Source organism: Nanorana parkeri, unplaced genomic scaffold (genome assembly GCF_000935625.1).
Source record: "Nanorana parkeri isolate BGI_ZX_2015 unplaced genomic scaffold, ASM93562v1 scaffold23, whole genome shotgun sequence".
In the NCBI taxonomy this organism is placed as follows: Eukaryota; Metazoa; Chordata; class Amphibia; order Anura; family Dicroglossidae; genus Nanorana; species Nanorana parkeri.
In genome coordinates, this window is record NW_017306291.1 from 3,145,839 (window position 1) to 3,164,944 (window position 19,106).

The 19,106-nt window shown below is 41.2% G+C and overlaps 1 protein-coding gene across 1 annotated transcript in view; it reads left to right on the forward strand.

The window, feature by feature from the left end:
- Positions 1–19,106, forward strand: part of CUBN (cubilin) — a 152,952-nt gene that overhangs the window by 36,800 nt on the left and 97,046 nt on the right. Inside the window, exons 21-27 of the mRNA XM_018564195.1 lie at positions 925–1,150; positions 3,555–3,685; positions 13,014–13,200; positions 13,956–14,113; positions 15,101–15,282; positions 16,325–16,481; positions 17,189–17,373. Coding sequence (XP_018419697.1) covers positions 925–1,150; positions 3,555–3,685; positions 13,014–13,200; positions 13,956–14,113; positions 15,101–15,282; positions 16,325–16,481; positions 17,189–17,373 — 1,226 coding nt within the window. The remainder of the gene's footprint in view (positions 1–924; positions 1,151–3,554; positions 3,686–13,013; positions 13,201–13,955; positions 14,114–15,100; positions 15,283–16,324; positions 16,482–17,188; positions 17,374–19,106) is intronic.

Consider the following 19,106-nt stretch of genomic DNA (forward strand, 5'->3'; position numbering starts at 1 on the left):
TCCAATCACTAGCATCTCATGTAAGCTTACACGTGTCAATGTAATTCCAAAAGCTGTTATTCATAAATCTGCAGATTTCCTTAAAAGAATACCTGGTGATCCTGGCATGGAGGTCCTTGTGCAGACACTTCCTGTTTAGGGTAGCAAATGTCTCCCAGTTGTGCTTTTAGGTTGTCACCCTCTCACATGCTCCCCTGCTGGAGAATACATTGCGCAGGCATGCACAGCTAGAAATGTCTCCAGTGGTGACAGAAACAGCAATAAAAACAAAAAAATTATTCTACAGTGCGGAAGAGGTTTTTGCGTCTCCATTATGGAGATTCCTTCTCACTTCCTGTCTATGGTATGAGTGTTACATAGTTAAAGAAGTAAAGGGAAAGTCTTCTTAATGGGGACAGTACATAAAACCCAACTGAGGTTCTAGCCAGGGGGGGCTTTAAATGTAAACTGACCCTCTAAAACCAAACCCAAGCTGTATTCCTAAAAGCTAAAGTAATTCTCTATCTTTGACCCTAACACTAACTTAACCCCCTAACTAAAGCCTAACACTAAACTGAACGATTCTGCAGCATGTACTCACTTTGTCCCATAAGTAGTGGTGGCAAATCCTCATTGTCATGTGACCAACCATAGTGGATTTTGCCTGCAAAGCTATCTATGAAGTCAATAACCATAGAAACATTTTTCTTTAGATCGAAGTTCTGTCCTAATTAGCTTGCTAAGTTCCGTACACATTAACCAATCAATATTAATGTTTCTTAGTTTAGTGCATTGTAAATAGTGACTTAACAGCTCTCTTAGCACTGTATTTCTATAAATATTGGTTTGCCTGAGAAAATATTTGTCTCCCATACTGTATGAAAGCAACAGTTACTCTCTTTTCCCTTTTACAGTTCATGATAAGTGTGTGCTGTTTCTGTCTAGGTTGCGGAGGAACACTTACCACCCCTGAGGGAACAATATCAAGTCCCATTTACCCTGCTGTGTACCCACATGGTCTCAACTGCACGTGGCTCATCTCAGTGCCATCAGGCAATCTGATACAGTTAACGTTCACTACATTCAACCTGGAGCAGACGTACGCCTGTCATGGAGATTATCTAGAGATATACGACAATGCAATGAATGCAACCGGGAACAAAATTGGAAGGTGAGTTTACAATATTTTTTGGACATTTTTTGTGGTCTTAAGAGGTCAAGCCTGAGTCTGATATTCAGAGCCGGCATCAGGCTTCTTATATGCATATCTCCCGACTTTCTGAGATGTGAAAGAGGGACACCTTCCAGCATAATGTATTCAGGCAATGGACACAGGCCTGCCATGCACCCAGTTATATATAGGCAACGGACATGCCCCCAGTTATATATATAGGCAATGGACACACCCCTGCCATGCCCCCAGTTATGCAAACCATTAAGAATTTATATGCCAAAAATTATCGGTTATACCCAGAATTGTTTTTTTTAACCATTTCTTTTCCTTTTTTAACTGGCTTTTAGTAAACAAGATAATTAAGAGATAGGATAAATGTTTTACTGCAAAATAACACTTTTGGTAGTTAAATAGAACCTTTTCATAGATATCTGTACATCAGACCAAAAAGAAGGACAATCTGAGGAGGAAAGATTGACAGAGGGATTTGGTTCCAAATGAGGGACAGTTGGGAGGTATGTATATTAGGGATGTCCCGATACCGATGCTAGCTTCGGTATCGGGCCCGATACAGGGCATTTTCACTTCCGTGACCACCCAGCCATCTTCCGTGACCACCCAGCCATCTGCTCGGTTTCGTGCACGATGACCGGGCAGATCGCGGTTGAAAACATGAATATGTTAAATGATCCCAGAGGCAGATGCATGATCGGGTTTGTAGTTTTACTACAGCTGTGTGAAAGCAAATACAAATGTTTTATTGTTATAAATCAGTCTTAAATTAAAGTTCTTCATAATCATAAGGAAATTGGCCTAAAATCATTAGTCTGTATTGTTTTTTGTCCCTTTAAGAAAAAGTATCGGCAATTGGTATCGGCAAGTACATGAGGCGAAGTACTTGTACTTTTTCTTGGTCTTGAAAAAGTGGTATCGGGACATCCCTAATGTATATGTATTGGATACTCCAACAGTGAGCTCTCCTTATCATGATTCCCAGATCTGCTCTTGTAAAACTGGAAATGTTAGGTGTTCTCACCTACCATTGTGTTTTGCAACCCCTCTTGTTTTATTCTCCGTAATATAAAATAAATTAAAATCCAGCAGGGAGAGTGGGAAACCCTCATAGTGGCCAAATCAGTTGTGCAGACTCGGGAACTCAATGCAAAGATCTCACCAGTAGAGTGCCCAAGGGATATTAAGAACCTGTTATGTGGTTGAACTCTCAGAACCTACCAAAAACATGCACCAATCCCATAACAAAATCACCATTTGATAAATGTTTAACAAACCGCAAATTTAGCAAATGCATGTCTTATGACAATGATTTTGGAAAATGCCTTTATTGGCTAGCTGAATGGGTTACCTGAGACCTTTTCTGTCCCGAAAGCTTGCAATTTTAACTTATTCAGTTTACCAGTAAAAGCTATAATTATCAACTATAGAACTTGGTTCAACACTTTACAACATCAGCAATTTCAGCAGCAGGGTTTTGAAATGGACCTAAACTTGGGCAACCCTATTCTTCCAATAGTGTGGGGCAAGTGGAGTTTGCATGTTCTCCCTGTGCTTGTGTGGATTTCCTCCGGGTACACCAGTTTCCTCCTACACTCCATACACATGCTGGTAGGTTAATTGAAGCTAGTATGTAGCGGTGTGTACTGTATGTGTGCATATCAGATAGGAACCCTTGATCGTATGCTCCTTGAGGGCATTCCTAGACCATGCCCCCAGTGCAATCCATTGATCATAGTAACAAGTGGGGAGAATATTCCTCCTGTCATGTAAATTCCTTATAAGTGCCTGGGTGTCTAGAAGAATGATATATAGGCCCTGTCACATGCATGGTTCTTCTTCTTTTAACCAAAAATGATATGCTAAAAGTACATTTCTTTTACTTATTACCTCACTGTGTGCTAGTAAATTCCTGTTAGATAGCTTGACTTTAGATTTTAATTATAGGTCCAATTTAAAGAGACACTGTCACCTTGCCCATTCATGATGAAATGATAATGTCTTTTCAAAAGGGCTTCGTGACCCACTGTTACTCATGTTTGCCAGCAATCCCCTAGCACTCCTACCTCCAACACAGCCGACGCTAAAGTCCCCAGTGCCCTTGGTGTTGGACATTAGAGGGTGCTGCGACGTCTCTCCCTTGGTCATGTGGACTGGACCCTTGGTCATGTGCTGGACCCCTACACTGTCACATAGCAGGAGGTCACATGCTCTCCTATACCTGGAAGCCCAGGGTGTTGTCACCAGCTGCCAAAGAGAAATGAGGAGCAATGGCAAGGTGAGTATTAGTGGGCCTGGTGCAAGCCCCTTTGCAAAGACACTGTCACTTTTCCCTAAATTAGATCCTCTTTGTTATCTGGCACAATTGATTTATCTTTATATATTACAGATACTGTGGAAGGTCCATCCCTCCATCAATAACCAGCAGTGATAATCAGATGGTTCTGCTCTTTGTTACTGATTCCAGCATAACTGCTGAAGGCTTTTCTGCTAGTTATGTGTCAATCAACGCATCTACAGGTAAGCCACAACTATCACTATTGTTTGTGTGTCAAGCACATCTGACCAACATCAGGCCCAAGCTGTTCAACCGATGGGGCTCTTTGATTCTGGCATCAGCAGCACAATCCTTGTAAAGGGTCTTTGTGCTCAGTTGCGTTCTTATCCACTGCGGACCCAAAAGCCTTTGCTGCGAGTGTGTGCCAGCCGCTGGCTTCTAGGGACCTGGGTTCTCCATGCCTGCGGTCATGTAGCTATGCAGAAATATGGATTCTGTTACTTTTTTGCAAACCTGCCCAGCCTAAAATAAAACACTGACTGTTCTTCATTTAACTAGGACTCTGGGAACGATTCCCGCTGTGGAAAAAAAATATATCAAAGAAACATAGCGGAATCTGTGTACGCTGTAATTTAGATTTCCGTTAAATGAGTCATCGTGGTGAATGCAAAAAAAATGTACAAGCGTTCATTTTCCATTGCAATTTATATAATACTAGTAAAAAAATGTGGGTATAAATAATATATAAACAGTTGAAAAGGAAAAATAGAATTATTCTTCACAGTGACCAATTAGAGCACAGAAGAGTAAAAACTAATAGCTGCAATCTGATTGGCTGTTATGTACAACGCCTGTATGTTTTCTGCATGTTTTGTTTTTAATTATTCAGTTGCTGTGGATTGCTATCACTTTAAAAGCAATAACAAAAGTTTATTACAGAAATCTCATATGCAGCTATATACAGGTGAAACTCGAATAATTAGAATATCGTGCAAAAGTAATTGCAGTAAGTGCTGCAAAAGGGGCCCAAACCAAGTACTGAGTACAAATGCATGCTTGTACTTTTCAGAGATCCGATATTGTTCTATGTACAATCCTTGTTTTATTGATTGCATGTAATAATCTACTTTTTTGAGGTTGTGGATTTGGGGTTCTTGGGGTTTTCATGAGCTGTAAGCCATAATCATCACAATTATGACAAATCACGGCTTGAATTATCTTGCTTTGCATGTAATGAGTCTATCTCATATATTAGTTTCACCTTTTAAGTTGCATTAGTGAAATAAATGAACTTTGCACAATATTCTAATTATTCGAGTTTCACCTGTATGTATTTTGTATTGGTGACTTAATTCTGAAAATGCTGGTTGCCTGAACCAGTGCATTCATAATAGTCCATTGGCTTCAATATTTATGGAGAATGCAGGAAGTGAATTCAGGGCAAGCTGAGAACTCCTAATATGTAGATTTGTTCCAGGTCAGTGAATTATTATTATTATTAGGGATGCACCGATACCGGTATTTCGGTATCAAGTACGAGTATCGATATTTTTTTTCGGTACTCGCCAATACCCGAATACCGAGTACCGGAAGTCACATTAAGGAAGCCAAGCAGCGTGTAATGACTCGCCACCTGGCTTCCTGATTAGCCGGGAAGCCAGGCGGCATGTAAAGACTTGCCTCCCGTCTCCCCTATTAGCAGGGAAGCCATCTCCATGCTTCTTGTCACCAGGTGACGAGAAAACATGGAGACGGCTTTCTGGCCAATCAGGAAGCCGGCCGCTGTGTAATGACTCCATGCTCCCTCGTCACGAGTCATTACACGCTGCCCGGCTTCCTGATTGGCCGAAAGCCGGCTCCATGCTCCCTCGTCACGAGTCATTACACGCTGCCCGGCTTCCTGATTGGCCGAAAGCCGGCTCCATGCTCCCTCGTCACGAGTCATTACACGCTGCCCGGCTTCCTGATACCGGGAGTATCGGGCTAGGCATCGGAGCATTTGGGCGAGTATGAGCACTCGCCCACATACTCGGCATCAGGACCGATACTGGTATCGGTATCAGTGCATCCCTAATTATTATAATTATAATACAGGAATTCTATAGCGCCGACAGTTTGCACAGCACTGTACAACATATGGGGAGACAGTACAATTACAATATAATGACATACAAAAGAATTGGAGGACCCTGCTCATGAAAGCTTACAATCTACAAGTAGGGGCAAGGTAATAACTGTGAGGGATGATTGGCTGAAGGAGTAGATGTATGGTTTTGAGGAGGAGGTGGGATAGGCTTCCCTGAAGAGGTGAGTTTTCAGGGATTGCCCAAAGGCAGATAGAGTTGGAGATGTTTGGACAGGTTGGGGTAGGGAGTTCCAGAGGACGGGAGAGGCTCTGGAGAAGTCCTGGAGGTGAGCATGGAAGGAGGTGATGAGGGAGCTAGAGAGCAGGAGGTCTTGGGAGGTGCGGCGGAGCAAAATTACAACTGAAGCCACTGGACCACCATAACAGACAGGCATTTAGCAGTTGCATAGTAGGAAGTCAGCATCATGTGGCTATGGTCCTTTATTATTATTATTGGTATTTACTGTTTGTAGCGCTGACAAATTTTGCAGCACTTTACATAATTGCACATTCACATCAGTCTCTACCCTCAAGGAGCTTACAATCTAAGATCGTTATCTCACATGCATAGATATGGGGCTGATTTAGACAGGAGCCAATCAACCTACCAGCATGTCTTTGGAGTGTGGGAGAAAATCGGAGCACTCAGAGGAAACCCACACGACACAGGGAGAACATGCAAACTACTTGCAGATAGTGTCCTGACCGGGATTTGATCTAGGGAACCTCAGTGCTGCAAGATAGAAAAATATCCAGAGTCCAGACTCAAAGCATTGTTATTTGTTCTCGACCGCATGGAGCATTATTCTATAGTGTCACATATTTAAATGGAAATTGGTCATTAAAATACAGTATGTGACATGTGATAATGTTCCAATTTGCCCAACAGATCTCTGCTTCATATGTGGAGATCTAAAGAGCTCCATTTCAGATATTTGCCAAACTATTCTTACCTGCTTCACTGAACATGAGAAAGTGGAAGTCGATCACCAGCACTCAAATCTTATTGTTTTAAATCGTTGTGTACATTTATTCATATACAGCGTCACATATATCAAATATATCAATTTTTCGGGGCCACGCAGGGTGCCTTCATCAGGGTGACATAGTGACACAATGTTGCCCTGATGAAGGGACCCTGCATGGCCCCGAAACGTTGGCAATCTGTTATATGTGATGCTATATATCAATAAATGTACACGACGATTTAAAGAGGAGTGCTGGTGATCTTCCACTTTCTCAAGCTTGAACATACAACGCGCCATCCATGTTCATCACAATGAGCACACATCTTCTACCGGTTGTAAACGCTGAAAGGAGTGCAGGGGACGCATCTGTATACTTTGTTGCTTCACTGAACAAACGTTTGTTGTTTACAGAGCTCAATAGTTCAAGCTGCAGTTGACACACAACCAAGTGAGTCAGAGCAGGGACTTCCTTGTCCCTCCCTTTTTCTGTGTTTATATAACACTTCATATGAAGAGGTTAGAAGAAAACAGCCCTTGATTTCTTCAATGCTTTAGGAATCCTGTGGAATTTGTAAATATTTTATGTAAATAGTACAAAAGCAAATGTAAAGCACTGGTTGGAAATGTATTCATTTAAAAAATATAACATTAAAAAAAAAACAATCCAGATGCATTTTCCTATAAAGTAGCCCTGAACTCAAATGTAGAGCTTTACCATGTTAATATGTGAATTTTACCAAAGCAGTACCTATCTAAGGCATGACTCCAGTCCTCCAACTGTGGTGAAACTACATGCATCTGTGTCTCAAGTAGTTGCACCACAGCTGGAGGGTGGGAGTTTGCCTAGCGCTGAACTAAGGCACTGCTGCATCTGACTGCTAGTCTCAACAGATATGGTGTGAGATTGGTGATGTCACTAATGTGCTGCTCACTGTTTTTCGTGCTGGATAGAAAACTGTACCTGCAGTGAAAAGATCTCCCTGCTTTTGGCTTTATTCGTTCTGTTGATCTTTGCTTCCTCCACTTCTCCTACTGTTCTTTGATCATTACCCCAATAGTCATTAGATCACAGTCTATGGGGATTGGGGGGTACAGGTCTCACATGAAGAAGCAAATCTGTATTAATCTACCAAGATGCCCATCTCCACACACAGACACAGTGCACAACAAGGCATGGTAAGTTAGTAATGGAAAAACGATTATCTGCAGGAAGATAAGAGTTAAAACTGGTGACTCGTCCTTTGACATGCCTTCCACAGTACATAACCTCTTTACATACAGTTTGGCTGCATTATTTTAAAAAAGGAAAGAGGAATGTGTTGCTTATAGCTAACCTAAAGTTTTAATTTTCCTGTTTGAACTAAGAAAACAGCAGCTGCTAACATTGATCAGTTCGGAAACGTAAATTTATTTTACCCAAAATGTAATACGTCTGACTAGTCTTTGTATCTTTTTCCGTGACATGATTTGTAGTAGTGAATCGTTCATCGGAGGACATAAATCTGAAGTGAGTCAGATGTGTGATGGTCAGGCTGGATTCCGGCACAAGGAGTTAACAGAGGAGATGGAATTAGGAATGAGGAGGTGGAACAGTTGCAGTCTGGTTCCCACATTTACTGGGTTCCCTGCCAGCCAAGGCTGGACCACTGAAGGCTAAAACAACTTCTATTCAGCACTGATTAAAAACCAAACGCATACTACAATAAAGGCAAAATGAAATGTTAAAGTGTACCTAACCTATAACCAAAACTTTTCTTTTAAGTAGGGAATTAATAAAACCGCAGTCAGGTTTTTATTGATGATTAATATTTTTAATAATAATAATAATCAGGGATGCCCCTACAGTATTTGCCGCCTGAGGCCAGGGAGGGGGTGTGTGTGCTAATGATGAACGTAGCTAGAAGGGGGAATGTTTGATGCTGAATGTTACTGGGGTTGACTGCTGCTACCTCTGGGTCCGGCTCTGTCTGGCGTCCCGCCCAGCTCACTGATGTCACTGGTTGCCAGGAGCTGGGTGGAAAGCCATCCAGAGTGTCCGGCTCAGCACATGGCAACCAGTGACATCAGTGAACTGAGCGGAATGTCAGACAGACCGCCACAGGTTGCTAAGAGTTCTTAGGTAACCCAATGAGCCTCAGGATGCCTCATTTAGGGATGGCCCTGTTGAGAATAATAATAATAGTAATAATAATAATAGTATTTGAATAGAGTTGTGAAATACATTTTATAGTCATGTAATGTCCCCACCATATTCATATGAAGCCCAACCTGGGGTCTGAAGGCTCCCCCGTCATGCCCCTTCCCCTCCCCCAGATGCCCTCACCATTAGTATTCTTAGCTATTTTGAAGGTTTTCAGGCTGGTCGTGTCTTCAGATCTTCTCCCAAGGGTGAGCAGTCCTCGATGATATAGAGAGAGGTACTGCCGTAATACAAGCACCATTCTCTGCATCATTACACTGTGAGTGTAGGTGTTGTGGTGATAGACCCTCATGGGACAGGTCTTAGACACCTTGTACTCATAGTATCTCCTCAGTCTTCAAGGTTTTATAATGCTGGGCTTCATTACATCTAAAAGACTATGGACAATAGCACTAGAGAGGGTGAGTATTGCAGCCTAAGCTGCTTATATTTCTTTTTTTTTTTGTTACCAAGATATGGGCTACTTTTTTAAAAACATTTTTTTAACAAAGCTTTAGTTGGGCTTTACGGTATCATTACCAATATATTTTTAGTTTGGAGAAAGAAACAATAGAAACCAGAAGAAACCCATAAAGCCACATGAGTGTACAAAATCCGGGCATTAAAAACATCACAGATAAAAAGAAATGACTCATGCCTCTAAATACTATAACATTTTAGCATACTTGTTTATTAAATATGATGAAATAACTATATGTGATATTTAGCTTGTACATAATAATTCCATTGGCATCACAGCCCTGGTAGATCATGAAAGCTGAGTCTAAGATTTACATTTCGATACTTGTCATTGGTGCCAAACTGTATTTACATATAACATGCTCATTATAAAATGCCAATTGAAGCATTTGTTTACAATGATTTAAAGGTTACCCAGCAAAATGGTTTGCAGACCTGGCATAGACAATGGACCTTTTTTGCTTTAATTGCAGATAATGTAACATGGAGGTTTAACTACTCAACTTCTAACTCAGTATGGTTGTCCAATGTCGGTAGGATGTATTTTGGTTATGTAAAACTTGTACAAATCTCCTTTAAGGGCCAGTGCACACAGGGAGGACACTTACCCCACAGTTCTCTGTTAAAAGCTTGAGAAAGGCTGCTTTAGAATGTCTAATGCTGCCAAGAGGACAAGAGGAGAGGCAAGCAATGTAGGTTGTACTGGGTAGCTGCAGATGACAGTAACAAATTGATTTCTGTTGTTTAATTCATCATATATCTTGCTATAGTTTCAATTAGTCATTAACATATACATGAAATAGTCTTATCCTTTGCATTTTTCCGCTGCTTGGTTATAAGCAGAAATCCTCCGTTAATTTCCAGCTGGACGTTGTTTTTTTCATGACACAGAATAAAAAAATAGAACATCACACTGAAGCAAAGACAGTGAATACAATTTGTTGATTTTAAATTATCACAGAAAGTGAAAAATGTCACTTGTGCCGATAAAATGGTTGGAATGCACAATCTTTACACCCACTCTAAGCAAAGCCTGGCAGCGAGGAAGCGTGGACGATCCCAGTCAGACTTAAAGGTCACCAGGAATTTTTTGAGTCTAGCTCACATAAAAATGACATTATATGTCTTCTGACCTTCCAGGCGTTACTAAATGAAATTGTTCAGTGTTGTGCAGTTAATGAAGTTCAGCCATGCTATATAGGACTAGACTTGTGTCTGGCACACAATGTTTAATGGGGCTTATAATATGCAGCAGAACCACAAGGGTTCTGCTAGTGACATCATGCCAAAGCCCAACGCGGACAAAATGGAGAATGTTTATGAGCACAAGTTATATGCGTGTTAATGACAGTATGCAGAATGAGGTTATTTATGAGAAATAGCTGGAGTTGGGTACACAATTGGTATAAATGTGTTTGTGCTTTATCTCACTGAATGTTGAATGGGAATCGGCTTGGACTTCATATAATATTCAGCTGTTCTAGGTGTACACAAGAATCTGCTATACAGTATATGCGAAGCACAAGTCTCTTATATCTTGTTATAAGAAAATCACACTTCCAACATCCTGTATCCAGGGGTGTCCCTAGACTTTTCAGGGGGGAGAGGGTACATGCTAACAGGGCGGGGTCTCCATGCTCTGGCTGACATCCCACAAAGTGACATCACTGGTTGCTCGGAGCTGGGCAGGACTCCGGACAGAGCGTCCTCACTGGTTGCCAGAAGCTGAGTGGGATGCCAGCCAGAGCAACTTGGGACACTCTAGCCAGAAAGGGGGCGGCAGGCACACTGCCGCCCCCCATGTGACCCAAAGAGATGCCGCCTCAAGTTAGCTTATTATAGGGATGGCCCTGCCTGTAACATAATGTGATCTCACAGTCAGCAGAAAAGCAGTAATATATGTATGCACTGATGTCACACACCTTGGTATTGCTGTTAGGTGTACTACATGGTTGTGCACACAGGCTTTTGTAATTGCCATAAAAATAAGTGAAATACGAAATGCCCTCCATCTATATAATTCCTTTGAGCAGATATCTATATGTCCTTCTTCTGAGCAGATTCTACATATCCTTCCCCGGAGCAGATTCCATATGTTCTTCTTCTGAGCAGATACCTATATGTCCTTCCTCTGAGCAGATACCTATATGTCCTTCCTCTGAGCAGATTCTATATGTCCTTCCTCCGAGCAGATTCTATATGTCCTTCCTCTGAGCAGATTCTATATGTCCTTCCTTTGAACAGATACCTATATGTCCTTCCTCTGAGCAGATACATATATGTCCTTCTTCTGAGCAGATACTATGTGTCCTTTCTCTGAGCAAATACCTATATGTCCTTCCTCTGAGCAGATACCTATATGTACTTCCTCTGAGCAGATACTTATATGTCCTTCCACTGAGCAGATACTATATGTCCTTTCTCTGAGCAGATACCTATATGTCCTTCCTCTGGGCAGAAACCTATATGTCCTTCCTCTGAGCAGATACCTATATGTCCTTCATCTGAGCAGATACCTATATATCCTTCCTCTGAGCAGATACCTATATCTCCTTCCTCTGAGCAGAAACCTATATGTCCTTCCTCTGAGCAGATACCTATATGTCCTTCCTCTGAGCAGATACCTATATGTCCTTCCTCTGAGCAGATACCTATATGTCTTTCCTCTGAGCAGATACCTATATGTCCTTCCTCTGAGTAGATACCTATATGTCCTTCCTCTGGGCAGATACCTATATGTCCTTCTTCTGAGCAGATACCTATATGTCCTTCAACTGAGAAGATACATATATGTCCTTCTTCTGAGCAGATACTATATGTCCTTACTCTGAGCAGATACTATATGTCCTTCCTCTGAGCAGATACCTATATGTCCTTCCAGTGAGCAGATACCTATATGTCCTTCCTCTGAGCAGATACCTATATATGTCCTTCCTCTGAGCAGAAACCTATATGTCCTTCCTCTGAGCAGATACCTATATGTCCTTCCTCTGAGCAGATACCTATATGCCCTTCCTCTGCTAAGCAGATTTTGTGGACAAGCTGTAAGCAATTGTACACTCCATGACTGCCTCTGGCCTCTGTTGCTTGGGTCTCAATTGAGTTTTTATAAAAGTATTTATAAAGCCCAAATTTTCCTGATATTTTTTGGACGTTTAAGGCACAATTATTGTCAAAATAAAAAAAAAACAATTCATTATATTAAAATTGTTAAAATAAATGTATAAATTAAATTCCACATTCCACCATCACCGCACCCCTCACATAGGAATATCACAACATTCTATTTTTCATGTTTCTGTATTAATAAGGGAGGCCAGAAGGAGTCCAACGTATTTCGTGAACAAATTCACTGCTTCAGGGACAAAGTCCCATTAACCAAAGACAAAAAGTTTGATTTCCAAAGTATAGCAATGATGGTCAAAGCGAGGGAAATATCTCCACAAGAGCAATGGACGACAATATATATGTGAATCTGTACATGAGACTCTCAGGGTTCTGGAGCTACTGTGATACTAGACCAATAGCAATATGCAGTACACCTGTCTAAGAGGGGAATTCCCCTCACTTTGTAGAGATTTCTACTTACTTCCTGTTGTGTCTTTGGGATAGGAAATAAAAAGAAATCTCTCCAATAGGGCACAGCAGAAAATAAACTAATAAGGGTTTTCACTCTTCCATAGCCTAATCTAATACATAGTTTTAACTATGCATGCACCTTTATGGACTAAATGTTGCCTACAGTGTACATGTATATTGTATTGTAATAAGTATCTTTTGTTTGTTTTTATTGATTATTGGATGATTTTATCTTCCAGCCTGTGATGTGGCCTATACAGAAGCAACTGGTGTATTCACCTCGCCGAGCTATCCCAATAACTATCCCATCAACAGGCAGTGTGTGTATACAATCACTGTCGAATTTAACAAGCAGATCATGCTTAACTTCACCAATTTCAGGCTAGAATCTTTTTCAGGGTGCGCCAGAGACTATGTGGAGATCAGGTAAGTAATGGCCTTTACTTATACTGTATATTTTAATGGTATTCTATGGCATCACCAAAGCAAAATTGCAGTTTAAATAAACATTTTTTTAACTTCTATTATTACCTTGGCTTGGCTGATCGAGGTGAACCTAGAACCAGAACTAAAATGGTTGGCCAGAGGAGTCACAAGACTCTCAATAGTTCAAGTCACAATGATAGATGTGTTTGTAAATGTTAGGCAATAAAAGTGAAAAACTCTTTACAGATGGCAGTCATCATGGTCACTTGCTTAGAACAGCATAATCTTTCAATACAGCCCATTTCCCAATGCAGATTAAAGGACAACCAAAGTCTAAGGGTCACTGAGGACTCTGATATGAAGGGTCACTGAGGACTCTGATATGAAGGGTCACTGAGGACTCTGATATGAAGGGTCACTGAGGACTCTGATATGAAGGGGGCTTCAGGTATAAAGGGAGTGACTCCTGATGTGAAGGGGGGCTCTGATGTGAAGGGGGGAACCACACTTTTTTATGTTTTTCCATTGAGTCCCCCTTAAAATCTATTACATTTTAGACTGGGGTGCCTTGAGAGGGTGCTGCAGCTAAAAATAATTAGCAAAACAGTGGTCTGACCAGTTATTATCGGTAGTGGCATCAATTTTTTTTTTCATGTGGTCATAGACAAGGCCCAAACTGATTCATATTCTGCATTGTCAAGTAGCTTCTAAACTAGTTCCTCATGATAAACTGTTGCCGTGTTTTTAATTCACAGGGATGGTGGCTATGAAGTATCTCCACTACTGGGTCGGTTTTGCAGGGAAAGCCCTCCACTGATTATATCTCATAGTAATAAACTTTGGGTGAAGTTTAGAAGTGACTCCTCTTTCACAAATACAGGATTCTCTGCTCGCTGGGACACAGCGACAACAGGTAAAATTATGATTGGAAGTCAACCTATTAACAAGAGATTTTTGGGCCGTGGGTGGCCTTGTAGGAACCACTCAGCTAGTCAAAAGCTTTAAAGATCGACTGAACCAGGTGGAAAAGTATCATCCAAACGGTGACTGTCGCCTATCAGACACAGTCACTGTTCAGGTATTTAGGCACCCACCAGGAGACACCTTGAATTTGCAGTTCCTCTTCATCATTGATCTTTGCTTAGATTGGGTTGACATAGTTTTCTCTGTCTAGACATTACCACCCCAATGACATAAGATAATTATTGTCCTGAGTATCTGGTCTCAGGATCTGTCAGTTGAAATCCCTTAGTTTGGGGTTGACTCTAACTTTACAGTCCTATGACTGCACATCCCCAGAATCCTAGTGATCATATAACCAGTGCTGATAGTCCACATTACTGTACCCCCATCAATTTTGGATCATCTTTTTTTCCAGATATTGGTAATATTTTTGAATGGTTTATTACCTTCTTTGTAATATCTAGAATGGCTGCTCCAATTAATTAAACCTAATTTCGTGTTCATTTTAAATTATGTTTTATAGCTGCATTGCATTTTTGCCTGCAGCTCATTGTCAATGTCACCACTGGAGATATTTCCCTTTATTTTCACTTGGAGGAACATAAAGGGAAATCTCTTGACAGCAATAGTAAAATCCCACTTGTGATAGTTGTCCCAGATACAATCATCCCCATTAGAAGATATCGCCTCATTTTTTGTTCCTGAGACAATTATAGATTGTAGATTTCTCTACACCCTCTTTGTTGGTGGGTAGGGTCACCATGACAATTAGAGAAGGTGAATCACCCCAACAATGACACAGACAGCAATAAAAGCCTAGCACAGAATCCAATTCATCCCCACCGTATCCAAAACTACAAAGAAGCACTATTGGCTGGAATAACCTTAGTGATCAGTGTACAGAGGTTTGGTATTAGTTTGCTGTGTTGTCTTGCAGGTTGCGGTGCTACCCTAACTGCATTGTCTGGTGGATTCTCATCTCCTAATTACCCCATGCCATACTACGAGAATTCGGAGTGTTACTGGCTCCTGAGTGCCTCTAGAGGAAGTCAGATTGAAGTTCAATTTGAAGCCTTTCATCTGGAGTTACACAAAAATTGTATCAGTGATTACCTAGCTGTAAGTATTGCTCAATTATTAAACTTCTATCTTTGGCAATGTTGGTTTTGAGAGAGAGCTAAAAGGCTCAATCACATATCTGCTTCACGTATCTCTTCAGGACTCTAGGGTTAAAAATTGTTCCCCTGATTTCTTAGCTCCACCCACCTGTAAGAGGGACGTGGTCACACTACTGGTCCTTCAGGTACAAGAATGAAACTCCTTTACAATAATAGCAGATATTCTGATAGGAACACTTCCCCTCTGGGGTCCTAAAGATTTACAACAAAATTAGCCTTATCAACTTGTAATTGAAATATCAATTTTGCAAAACATTTGAAGAGGACCTGAAATCTAGAAGCAGAGAGAGGGTAAAGGGCTAATCACTTGTAATGCCTGTAAGCTCCCTACAGCTAATCTTTTTGCTTATTACGGACCTACCATGCCTTTTTCTGCGCTGTGTCTCTGTGTGGAGGTGACCATGTATAGAGACAGGGCTTTGCTTCAGAGTTCCCTTCCTGATGACTGGTGATCTGATGAGTGGTAGGGTAATGAGCAGGAAAAAGCAGGAGAAGTGGAGAAGGCAAAGATTTACAGAATAGATGAAGCAGAAGCAGTGAGTTCCTTGCACTGCAGGTCCTCAGGTATAGCTTCCTCTCCAGCAAGGAAAACAGTGAAGAGTACAATAATAACATAGCTAAATATAATTGAAAAACACGTGAGATTAACAGCCAGAGGCAGCCGTGCCATAGATTATCTCACACTGTGAATATACAGCTATCGTATTCAAGGCGCAAGAGTGCCTAGACACAGGAAATTCACTGCTATTGTTCAGGAGGGATTTAAGACGAACGGGTCTATCTTTTTTAGAGAAACGCTTAGGCACAGTTAACATTTCTAGATGTTCCCTATTAAATAACAAATGTGCACTTTAATTGTGGTTTAATTGTAGCTTCTTGAAATCCACCTGCGTTATCTACTTTTATGTTAAAAGTCTGACCCTCATTACTGAATGTTGGATTATGTTACAGAATACTGATAAGTCTGTCTATTCTGTTTTAAGATCTACAATGGCAATAGCACCAATTCGGTTTTACTACAGAAGCTCTGCGGTCCACAACTGCCAGCTCCAATACGCTCCACCACTAGTGACATGTACGTAAAGCTTAGGACAGACAACGTTATGTCATATAGTGGATTCCTGGCTACCTATAAACAGGGTGAGTATATGTAATGACAAGTCGAATATTAACCTTGTTCTGTAACTGTATTTTCAATCTATTACACAGTAGAAGAAAAAGGACTAAGTCTGGCTAGTCTGGCCAAGAAGAAAACGCTGCAACTTGGGTCGAATGTAACACTTTTACTAAAGATTTTAGCGCCCTGGTGCTTATTTTCTTGAATATATCTTCAGTCCCGGACAGTCTTCTTCTGTCTAAATATTATATGCAACCACTTGGTGATATCGGGGCCCCAATTGAAGACTGCTTTTCCCCACTGAGTTGACTACCAATGGTTTGGAACGGAATAATAACAGGGATTACTTTTAGTTTGTCAGGATATTTGGAGTTGCATCTTCTGGTTAGTCAGGGCTATAGACTCCACACTGAGAAATGAAGCTAACTCCTTTACAAAAGACTATACAACAGGACTAAAAATGAGCTGCATGTGCATGAACTGGAACACGAGTCAAATGAACATACTGTCAAGCTTTAAGGCCCAATCACACTATATTGCATGCGTAGCAATGTGCTTTATTGTGCATTGAGACAGGCTGTGTTGCTAAAGCCCATTCGTTTGGAAAAGGATCAGCACACCTAATTGGCTCCTAGTGCTGCCCTCCCTCTCCCAATCTAAGTGCTGTCTGAAGTTCAGCTTTGATTGGGAACTTGTATAAATTCTGTCTTTTATGTCATTTAAATTTCAGTATGCCAAGGAGTCTTGATCAGCGGCCGTAGCAGTGGCATTCTGGAGAGTTTAAACTATCCAAATTCATATCCTTCCAACCAATACTGCAACTGGACCATACAGACCACACAGGGGAATACCATCAGCTACATGTTCACAACCTTTCAGCTGGAGCAATTGAACTGCAATTTTGATCATGTTAAGGTATGATATGTACCTATTGGAAAAGTGGAAATGATACACTGCATATCCAAGGGTATGATATATTAAATATTCATTAATTACATATTAATTAATATTAAAAGCTGGCATGGACTTTGAATATTAAAGAGACTCTATCACTTTGCCCTTTTAATGGAAACATAGGGTAGGTGAGTAAAAGTGGGTGGGGAGGTAGAAAAGCAAATTAGCATTTTTCCAGGGCACATGCTTAAGTCACACTTTAACATGCGCTGAACTAGTGCCATAGGTAAGACTCATATGTAGGGATGCACCGATAAGGATGCTAGTATCAGTATCGGTGCCGATACCGAGTATTTGGGTGAGTACTCGTACTCGCACAAATGCTCCGATACCTTCCCCGATACCGGAACTTCCGGTCAGAGGAAGATTTCCTCTGACCGTTAGTGGAACATGGAGCCAGCTTCCCATGCGATAAGGAAGCTGGCCGACGACTAATGACCCGTCTCCCAGCTTCCTGATTGGCCGGGAAAACGGCTCCATGCTAATTGGTCAGGAAGCCGGCTTACCATCTTGTCTTGCCTTGAATTGTATTGTAATTGTAATGTCTTCCTTATATTGTAAAGCGCTGCGCAAACTGTTGACGCTATATAAATCCTGTATAATAATAATAATGATGATTGGCTGAATTACTCACCACCTGGCTTCCTGATTGGAAGCCGACTAGATGCTGATTGGCTGGGAAGCTGGTTTCCCGGCCAAACACAATCAAGCCGGCCAGACAACATGGAGCCAGCTTCTCGGGCAATCGGATTGCCGGTGAAGTCGGCTCCATGCCAGCGGAAGCACCGGTATCGGTATTCGATATCGACGAGTACTGAAAGCAAAGTATCAGTACTCGTACCGAAAAAAACGGTATCGGTGCATCCCTACTCATATGTGATGCTGAACATTCATGATTGAAAGAACTGCAATCTAATGAATTAAGAGGCAGGTCAGGGACAGTAAGGCTAGCTGATCCTGGACGTCCTCCAGGCAGGAAATGAGGCGGGCTCTATGTGACTTACTGCAGCTTCTAATGCGCATTGTGAGAAGCTCACAGTGTGCAGTGAAATCAGAGGAAGTAATTTTAGTACAGGAGAGGAGTTGGTACAACTGTGCAAGACTGAAGATAAGGCTGGAGTTTAGCCTTAAGGCAGCCCCATTCATTATGAATGACTCCTTTTTTTAACACAACGCACCACAATTCATGACATGTATCAAAATAAATGGCAACGCACTCTACTGTACCTTGCATGTTACCACAATTCATACACGTGAATACTGTCTTAAAAAGACTATGTTGCTCAAATGAAATCTTTATATAAAGGGCTCCCTGTAAACTTAGATACTGACCTCTCCTGCTGCCTACTCCAATGATTAGTGAGTAGTAACCAACAACTTCAGGAGTGTTTTATTCCTGGTTCTCTGCTGTGTCCAGTTGTGGCATAGAAGTCAACAGGAGAAACCACAGCACACAACAGGGCATCAGGAGTATTGGTTAACAGGGCATCAGGAGTATTGGTTAACAGGTCATATTAAGGATTATGAAGAGCTCTGCCATTAATAACCTTAAAAAAACAACTTTTATTTGCAGTTCTTTTAGAATGAAATGAAAACGTTGTGATGTGTGTTGCTCAGCACACTTTCTGACTTTGCAGCTGCAGTGTTTGCTGGATTACTTACCAGTTAACATTCACTCATTCTCTCGAACCTTT